General features: G+C 39.5%; 1 protein-coding gene across 1 annotated transcript in view; it reads left to right on the forward strand.

The window, feature by feature from the left end:
• The window catches only part of SNX24 (sorting nexin 24), a 106,346-nt gene that overhangs the window by 79,891 nt on the left and 16,259 nt on the right, over nt 1–10,196 (forward strand). The window contains exon 2 of the mRNA XM_007465362.1: nt 8,976–9,059. Within this exon, the coding sequence (XP_007465424.1) occupies nt 8,976–9,059 (84 nt within the window). The remainder of the gene's footprint in view (nt 1–8,975; nt 9,060–10,196) is intronic.

Below are 10,196 nucleotides of genomic sequence, written 5' to 3' on the forward strand. Positions count from 1 at the left end.
TTCTTGCGTTATGCGGGCCTCTCACTGTTGTGGCCTCTCCCATTTGCGGAGCACAGGCTCCGGACGCGCAGGCCCAGCGGCCATGGCCCACGGGCCCAGCCGCTCCGCGGCACGTGGGATCCTCCCGAAACGGGGCACGAACCCGCGCCCTCTGCACCGGCAGGCGGACTCTCAAGCACTGCGCCACCAGGGAAGCCCTAGAGATACAACTTTTTATAGTATCTAAATAACAGCCTTTTAAATTTTATCTTTCTTGCTTATTCCTACTCAAGAAGGAGAATATGTTGATTTCAAGCGCAGAGTTAGTATTTGGTACATCTTGCACTAACTGAACAAATACTAAACAAACAAACAAGCAAACAGACAAAATATATATATATATGAAAGGTCACTAAAACTTTATTTTTATATAGAATCCCCATCTGTATTTGGAAGGCACTTAAAAGTTATTTATTAGACATTTTTATTTAGGAAAAACTTTTTTTTTTTTTTGCTTTTGTTCAAAGTAAATAACTTTGTAAGGTATGAGCTTCTGAAGACAGAGATCATTCAACCTGGAATATGGGTTAAGTCCATCTTTAGCTTAAGTTTATTTTGTTTTTTAGATACATTCCTGAAAAAAGTAGGTGTAAACCAAATTATGAAATATTTTATCATTGATTTACAGTTTATTTTCAGAAATGTTACTGAAAAGGAAAAAAAAATTGGCTCTAACATGTAATCAAAACCACACTTCCAAACTGAAATCTTCTCTTTAAAGTAGTATTTATTTTACTTTTCAGTTTGAAGCCTAAGGATTTAATGTTCTTAGAACTGTGGCTAGAATTTAGTCACAGGAACAATATAATTTCTGGTTTTTTAAACAAATCTAAATGAAAATCTTAATATGTTTATTTAGTTACAAGAAGCTTCCTTAGCTTTATACTGAGGAATTTCTGGAAATCTCTGAGGGCAAGGATGTCTACAAGAGTAGAGGCCTAGACAGATACATCAGATCTCTGTGATTTTATGTGAGATAGTTGGAATGGACACCTGTGCCACTATAAACACTGGTCAAAATATACCCAATTAGTTCTCACTTCCTAATCATATTGTCAAAGTGACGAATAGCCAGTGTTGATCAGGATGGGCCAGGCGTTCCATATCCTATTGGTGGCAGGGTGACTTGCGTTCCATATCCTATTGGTGGCCGGGTGACTTAGTACATCTGAGGGGATAAATTTGGCAAAACTTTTGGTAATTTATCTTATATATGTATGTGTGTAAGTACATGTACAGGAACAAGGATGAGACGTTAATCATTAATATATGTAAATAAAATATAAGTATATATAGAGACATATAAGCATGTTTTATATATATTTATATATAAGTAAACATATATAAACATATTAAAAAATATACAGTGCAAAATACTACAGTAACTTAATATCCATCTTAGTGTCCGAATTAAACAAAGTATGGTAACAATCGTACATGGTAGTACTATGTAGCCAGTAAAGAATGAGGTATGTCAAAATGTGCTGATTAATGAAGATGTCCGATATGTATTAAATAAAGTAAAAAATAAAAGTAGAAAAAATAAAGTAGTAGAACTATAGCTCTAGTTGTGTAAGAAAATAAAATAACTTCTATTACATGTACACATACAGAGCTTATATGAGTATAGGCAATTTCTGAAAGGATATTTAAGATACCTCTTAAGTTGGCAAGGATCTATACAAGTCTCTTATGTAAGAAACTTACTTTTCAGTTTATATCCTTTGGACTTTTGAAAATTCTTTTGCATAAGCACATATTATTTTTTTTTTAATAGATCTTTATTGGAGTATAATTGCTTCACAATACCGTGTTAGTTTCTGTTGCACAACAAAGCGAATCAGCCATATGCATATACGTCCCCATATCCCCTCCCTCTTGAGCCTCCCTCCCATCCTCGCTATCCCACCCCTCTAGGTCATCTCAAAGCACTGAGCCGATCTCTCTGTGCTATGCTGCTTCCCACCAGCCAACTGTTTTACGTTCGGTAGTGTATATATGTCAGTGCTACTCCCACTTCACCCCAGCTTCACCCTCCTACCCCCTGTCCTCAGGTCCATTCTCTATGCCTACCTCTTTATTCCTGCCCTGCAACTAGGTTCATCAGTACTGTTGTTTTTTTTTTTTTTTTTTTTAGATTGCATATATATGCGTTAGCATACGGTATTTGTTTTTCTCTTTCCAACTTACTTCATCCTGTATGACAGACTTTAGGTCCATCCACCTCACTATAAATAACTCAATTTTGGTTTTTTATGGCTGAGTAATATTCCATTGTATATATATGTGCCACATCTCCTTTATCCATTCATCTGTCGACGGACATTTAGGTTGCTTCCATGTCCTGGCTATTGTAAATAGTGCTGCAGTGAACATTGTGGTGCATGTCTCTTTTTGAATTATGGTTTTCTCTGGGTATATGCCCAGTAGTGGGATTTCTGGGTCGTATGGTAGTTCTCTTTTTAGTTTTTTAAGGAACCTCCATACTGTTCTCCATAGCGGCTGTATCAATTTACATTCCCACCAACAGTGCAGGAGGGGTACCTTTTCACCACACCCTTTCCAGCATTTATTGTTTCTAGCTTTTTTTTTTTTTTTGCGGTATGCGGGCCTCTCACTGTTGTGGCCTCTCCCGTTGCGGAGCACAGGCTCCGGATGCGCAGGCTCAGCGGCCATGGCTCACGGGCCCAGCCGCTCCGCAGCATGTGGGATCTTCCCGGACCGGGTCACGAACCCGTGTCCCCTGCATCGGCAGGCGGACTCTCAACCACTGTGCCACCAGGGAAGCCCTGTTTCTAGCTTTTTTGATGATGGCCATTCTGACCAGCATGAGGTGATACCTCATTGTGGTTTTAATTTGCATTTCGCTAATATTTAGTGATGTTGACCATCTTTTCATGTGCCTCTTGGCCATGTGTATGTCTTCCTTAGTGAAATGTCTATTTAGGTCTTCCGCCCGTTTTTTAATCGGATTGTTTTTTTTGATATTGAGCTCCATGAGCTGTTTGTATATTTTGAAGGTCAATCCTTTGTCTGTTGTTTCATTTGCAAATATTTTCTCCCATTCTGAGGGTTGTCTTTTTGTCTTGTTTATGGTTTCCTTTGTGGTGCAAAAGCTTTTAAGTTTAGTTAGCAAAAGCCATACAAGCTGAGATTTGGAACACAGTGTAAGGAGACTGAGGGGGTGGTATGGGTACAGATCCTGACAAGAAAAGGTAATATAAAAAGTATTTTTCTACTCTATAGAATTGTATGCTTTTTATATAGATCAGTGTTTGCTTGAGAGGAGCACAGGCTCCAAATAGTTAGGGGTAAGGAACTCATGCCAAGACTGCCACCACCCCTGTGCCCAGGGTCCTCTGTTCCTGCAAAGCCCCTCCAGAGGACAGAACCTTGGGAGGAGACTGGATGGAAGGCATTGTCCTCACTCCAGAATGTTTCTCCCACTTGCACATGTTTCATTTCCCCCAGTGAAAAGGACTATATAAGGGATTCTTTTCATTGGGAATCAGTATTGTGCAGTGATTAAGAAGCAGATTCAGGAACCAAATTGCTGAGTTCAAAATGTATCAGTAGCTACCATGGGCAAGATACTTAATCCATGCCTCAGTTTCCTCACCTGTAAAATGGAGATAATAGTACCTATCCCATGTGGGGTTGTTGTGACAATTAAATGAGTGATTTTCATGGTAAAGGAGCTTGGAGCAGTGCCTTTATATAAGTGTTATAAAAGTCTTTGTTGTTATTGTTGTTGTTGTTATTACTCGTGTTACCATTTGGGAAAAATTACCTAAATACTTTTAAAATAATAATTAAAAATTTAACTGGGGCTTCCCTGGTGGCGCAGTGGTTGAGAGTCCGCCTGCCGATGCAGGGGACACGGGTTCATGCTGCAGTCCGGGAAGATCCCACATGCCGCGGAGCAGCTGGACCTGTGAGCCATGGCTGCTGAGCCTGCGCGTCTGGGGCCTGTGCTCCACAACGGGAGAGGCCACAACAGTGAGAGGCCCACGTACCACAAAAAAAAAAAAAAAAAAAAAAATTAACTGACATTAAATTGTACATTGATTTTGTACATGCTACTTTACATAGAACATATTTACATAACTGAAGTATATATGCATTGACTCACTCTTATAGGGTTGATTATTTATAGAAATATTTGAAAGATTTGCTCTCAAACTTATTTTTCTTCCTTTTCTATGTATTGTCTCTGTTTTCTGGTTGCTTTTTCAGATTTTTCTCTTTCTGAATGGTTTTAAACAATCTGATTCTGATTTGCCTCGGATTTTTGCTTTTTATTTTATGTTTCTTGAGCTTGGGTCCATTGGTCTTCTTGGATCTGTGGGTTTATAGTTTCTATCTAATCAAGAAAATTTTGGTCAAGATTTCTTCAAATATATTTGTCTTTCTCCCCAGCCCCTCTCCCCCGTCTCACCTCTGCTGTGAGGACTCCAATTATACATGCATTTTGATGTTTAAAGTCATCCCATAGTTCACAGATGCTCTGTTGATTTACCTTTTAGTTTTTTCCTCCTCTATTTTGTTTTGTACAGTTTCTCTTGCCAGGTCTTTAAGTTTACTTACCCTTTCTTCTGTGGTATCTCACCCACTATTAATCCCATCCAGTGTTTTGTTTTGTTTTTTTTAATCACAGACTTTTTTTTTTTTTTTTTTTTTGCTGTATGCGGGCCTCTCACTGTTGTGGCCTCTCCCGTTGCGGAGCACAGGCTCTGGACACGCAGACTCAGCGGCCACGGCTCACGGGCCCAGCCGCTCCACAGCACGTGGGATCTTCTCGGATCGGGGCACGAACCCGTGTCCCCTGCATTGGCAGGCGGACTCTCAACCACTGTGCCACCAGGGAAGCCCCACAGACATTTTTTATCTCCTCAGTAGGACCCAGACCTGTTGTCTAAGTCTTTTTTATAGCTTCCATACCTCCACTTAACATAGTCAACCTTTCTTCTAGATTCTTTTTTTTTAAATTTATTTATTTTATTTATTTATTTTTGGCTGTGTTGGGTCTTAGTTGCTGCACGTGGGCTTTCTCTAGTTGCCATGAGTGGGGGCTACTCTTTGTTGTGGTGTGTGGGCTTCTCATTGCGGTGGCTTCTCTTGTTACAGAGCACAGGCTCTAGGCACACGGGCTTCAGTAGTTGCAGCATGTGGGCTCAGTAGTTGTGACTTGAGCAGTTGTAGCGAACGGGGCTTAGTTGCTCTGCAGCATGTGGGATCCTCCCGGACCAGGGATTGAACCCATGTCCCCTGCACTGGCAGGCAGACTCTCAACCACCGTGCCACCAGTGAAGCCCTCTTCTAGATTCTTGAACATAAGAAATTTTCTTATAACAAGTTTAATGCTTTTGTCTACTAATTTCATCATCTGTGTCATTTCTGGATTAGTTTCTATTGATTGTTTTTTCTTTTCATTATGAGTTGAATTTTCTTCTTTTTGCTTAGATGCTAGACTTTGTACATTTTATCTTGTTGGGTGCTGAATATTTTTATATTCCTAAAAATATTCTTGAGCTTTGCTCTGGCATGTGGTTACGTTACTCAGAAATAATTTGCTCTCTTCCGGTCTTGCTTTTAAGCTTTGTTGCTCTGGACTAAAAGAGCTTTTAGTCTACGTTACTTTAGCTCCACTCCTGAGACCAGACCCTTCTGAATTCTCTAACGAACACTTCATGAATTAAGAGGTTTTCTACCCTGGCTTTTGAGAACAGTCACTGTGCCCAGGTGTCTAAGCTCTGAGCACTGTTCTCTCTAATCTCTTCTTGGCCTTGGGTAGTTTCCCCAGTCTTATGTGCTGCTGAGGATTCATCTGAATGCTGGAGGGAGACCTCTGACAGGTCTCAGGAGTTCCCTTTGTGTGCATCTCACTCCTCTCCAAAACTCTCCCCTGGGAACTTGAATCGCTATGGCTTTCCCTCACTCTCCCCCTCCCTGTCCTTGACTCAGGGGGCCTCATGGCTCTGCCTGGGGTAACCTTAGGGCTCACTCTGCTTGTCTCCCATCTCCCATCTCTCACAATTATAAAGGCTGCTCTACAAGACTGGTCATTCATTTCCTCATGTCCGATGTCTTAAGAGTCACTCTCCCCACATACTTGTCCAGTTTTTTAGTTGTTTCAAGCGGGAGGGTTACTGCTCTCTGTTACTCTGTCTTGGCCAGAAGTGGATATCACCCTGCTCTAGGCTCTACCTGAAATTTAAAAAAAAAAAATTTTAAAGAATAAAAACAAATAGCCCTTGTCCACCCACGCCCGGTCTGAAATTCCAGAGGCAGCCACATTCAACTCTCGTTACACGTTATCCTGGTGTCCCTCTAGATTTTGTACCTCTCACTGCCCCTCTGTTCAGAGAGGCCTCCTCTTACCCCAGTCTAAAACAGCACCCTTGTCTAGCTCTGTCTCATCACTCTGCTGTATTCTTCACTGCACTTTTTGTGTTTCGACTTTACCATATTTGTTTACATGTTTATGATTGGCCTTCCTCACTAGAAAGGATGTGTGCTCCATGAAGACACGAAGACTGGGCTGTTCTCTGTTTTCTTCTCTGCTGGATCCTCAGAGCCTAGAACAACTCCTGGGCACATTGTAGTCCCTTAGTAAATATCTGTTAAGTAATTAAATGAATGAATGCCAGATACTGTGCTGCGTGTTTTGCAAACATCATCCTTTGCTGTCTCTACCTTAGAGGTAGATAACAAGTACTAGGAGCTTGCCAGGAAAGCCGAGAAAGAAGAGGGTTTTCCTGGCAGCCGGGAAAACACGTATCAGAAACTATTAAAAAAAAAAAAAGTCTTGTATGGAATTTAGGAACATAAGATTTATTAAACTGACTCCATTTCTTGCTTCATTCATATTGTCATGGAAATTCTGATTAAGCAACTTCCTTTCCAAGGTGTTTTCCCAGAATTTAAAAGAAAAAAGTCTTAACAGTATTAGGTATATTGTGCATTTTAAAAATGGCAACATAATAAAAATATTAGAATTAAAATTTATCACATACTTTTCCCTGTGTGTGCACGTGTGCGTATTTATAATGCTTCCCCCCACCCCCGCACCCAAAGTGAATTTAGCAATTGTGAAAAGTAACCGTGGACCTTGGTAATGGAGCCGTCTGGTCGATAGAAGGGATGACATTCCATGAGACAGCTGCTGTGTAATGTGTCTTATCTGTGGCTTTCAGGAGGGGGCACCTGAGGGGCAGCCTAGTAGGTTGAACCTTACTGAGTCTTCAACTATCTCATCCTTCTGTGGATTCTTCAGCAGACGTGCCAATTAAAGTGATGGTTTTTGTGATGAAGCCTCAAGTAACTGGACTCAAAACGTAACTTCATTTTATTTCACATAGCTCAGCAGATGGAAACTCCTTTCATTGCTCCCACATTGTCCTGATTTAAATCTGGGACCTGACACTAAAAAGGGGGCTCTGTATGCTATTAAACAAGCCCCCAAGTTGAAGCTGTGCTTCTTTTGTTGGTGTTTCTCAGGGTGCTTTCCTCATTGTATTCCTGGCTTTGAATGGTCTTTGCAGAAGAATAATTTTCTTTAGTGAACTAGTAAACAGAATTTTTTTCTAAAAAATAATGTACGTATATCCGAGAGTTTGAAGCATATGCATATGTTTTTAGAAGAAAATATTTTCACTAATTCACCAAAGAAAAGTAATTTTTAGGGGGATTTCTTGGGGGAAAAAAACAGTTGATTAAATTGATAGAAATTTACCACTTTAATAAAAGGAGGTTTCTTAAACTGAGTCATGGAGCAGAAGATTTTGTTTCTAATTGGAAGGAGTGCAAAAATACGAACACATTTTATGTTTGATGATATAGTTTCTGGCTTTCCAAAAAAGTCACATTTACATATAAGGCAGAAATATAGAGCCATAGAGATCTATTTTCATAATGAAGGTGTGTGACCTCATATCTCATATTCTAACTTTAAGTAGTTCTTTTTAGGGCTAAAGTAAGCCTGCTTTTAACACTCTTCAGTGTCACGTGACCTCAACTTTAGTTTCGTTTTCTTCAGAAGGGCAATTGAAATGGGAGCCCAGGCTTACTAAGTCATGGAACAATTCCGCTTCATCTTGGTGATGACAAACTCGCTCAGCAAAGCAGAAGTCAAAGACAAACTCTAGGAAATAACAGAGCACCTTCTCTTCAGCTCCTGTCAAGCAGCCTCCCCCCACCCACTTTAACATCGTGTTCTCATGAGCATTTCGTAATATTCCGCGTCCCTTGTTCCCCGTCTTGACCCACTGACCTAAGAATCAAGAAAGTGTCATGTTAGTGCCTACTAATTAGTGCACCCAGAGAGCCTTTTCATCTGGCCTTTCAACCTCCTGGAGGTGGGAGCACAAGCTGTCACTCGTATCACGCAGGGAAAATGAACCTTTACTACATTTTCCCTGTTTTGCAAACAGCAGAATTAGCCAGCTGAGACTGGAGATGAATATGCAGGTTAGGAAGAAATTAACCTAAAAGGCACTACTGTTTGCATTATTGTCTTAGAGATGACACAGCACTGCCTGCATTGAAATACCCATAACGCAATGCTGTGGGCCTGCGATTTTTGCCAGACTGTCGCTGTGGCATCACACTTGTATTTCAGTGCCATCATATGCATTTGGTGAAGTAATTTTAGGAAAGAAGTGTTCTCTGATTAAAAAGTTAAGGAGCATTTTAAGGCATTTAAGCTGCCACTGTTTTTAGACACGTTTGTGGGGATACTGCCGTTTGTTAGTGAGCATTTGGCTCCAGGGCTCATTAATCAGTGCTGTTGGGCCAGGGTCTCCTGAGCCTTCTGGGTTTTGGGAGATCAGCTACTGTAATTAAAGGGATGAAATATATCATGGTCACAAACTTACCACATCAGACAATTGAGGGTTTGGAACTGGTGGAATTAATCTTTTTTATTTTTTTCTTAGGTGTTTAAGATAGAAGTGCTAATGAATGGAAGAAAACATTTTGTTGAAAAAAGGTACAGCGAATTTCATGCCCTGCACAAAAAGGTAACTTCGCCCCCACCACCACCCTTTTCTCTATAAGGCAGATGGTGTAACACTAAGCCTGCTTTCTGTGGTTCCTAAGAGCTTTAATAGCTCTTGGAACAGGTTGACTTCTTTTATCACGAAGTAAATTTCCTTTTAAAATAAATTGTTCCATCATTTCAAGGTGTGCTTTCTGAGTAGGTGGGTTTTCTGTTAAGATCTTTTGCATAAATAGTTGTGTGACAGCAAGCTGTTTATATTATACTGTGCTGGGTATTGTAGGTTCAGAAAGAATAAGACCCAGACCCTATTTTATCCGTAAAATACACTTAATGTATTTTACACAAAGGAAAAAAAAAAGAAACGATCATTTTACAGGAAGAAATTTATTAAAATCAACTTATACTTACATATACATGGAAAAAAATATACATGTCACATGGATTCAAGGACTGTTTGGGGATCATGTAAAGGGGGATCATAGCTTCTTTTCAATTATAAAGGCTGCTCTACAAGACTGGTGTTTCAGTTCTCAGATCCCTTTCATTAAAAGCCTTTGATAAAAGAAACAAGAAGGCAAAAGGAATAGCTGAGTTTTGGGAGACATGGTCAGTAAAGAATAGAAGAGGGAATAATTTTTATTTTCTACCAAAATTTAATGTTTTGAAGGTTATAAATTAGTACTGAGGTGATGAAATTACCTTAATAACTAGAAATATCTCATGAAATTGCCTAGAAAATCACCACATATGAGTTAATGCAGTTTTACCATTTTTTCTTTTGTATACATATATATTCATATCTGTGTATATATATATATATACTTCCTATATATGAATATATATATTTATACACACATATATAAAATGTATGGCACAGTTCAGTTTCTTCACTTTTGTTACTTTGTTAGGTAAGAAGTTAGTGGAAAGATACTGAGTAAGTATGTTCAGAAAGAATCTATTCTTTTAACTTCCTTAAGGACCGCTTAAATTTTCTGGAAAATGTCAGTGCATAAATGATGTGATAGTGTGCTTACTCTGTATTAAAAGCTCTGTAGCTAAAATTAAAATTTCTTACTTTTTGGTAGTCAGGAGAATAGAGTATTGAGTAAAAACTTTCACAGGTTATATTGAGAAGTGAGTGAGCCTCTTTCCTTTC

This window comes from Lipotes vexillifer, unplaced genomic scaffold, assembly GCF_000442215.2.
Source record: "Lipotes vexillifer unplaced genomic scaffold, Lipotes_vexillifer_v1.1 scaffold767, whole genome shotgun sequence".
Classification (NCBI taxonomy): domain Eukaryota; kingdom Metazoa; phylum Chordata; class Mammalia; order Artiodactyla; family Lipotidae; genus Lipotes; species Lipotes vexillifer.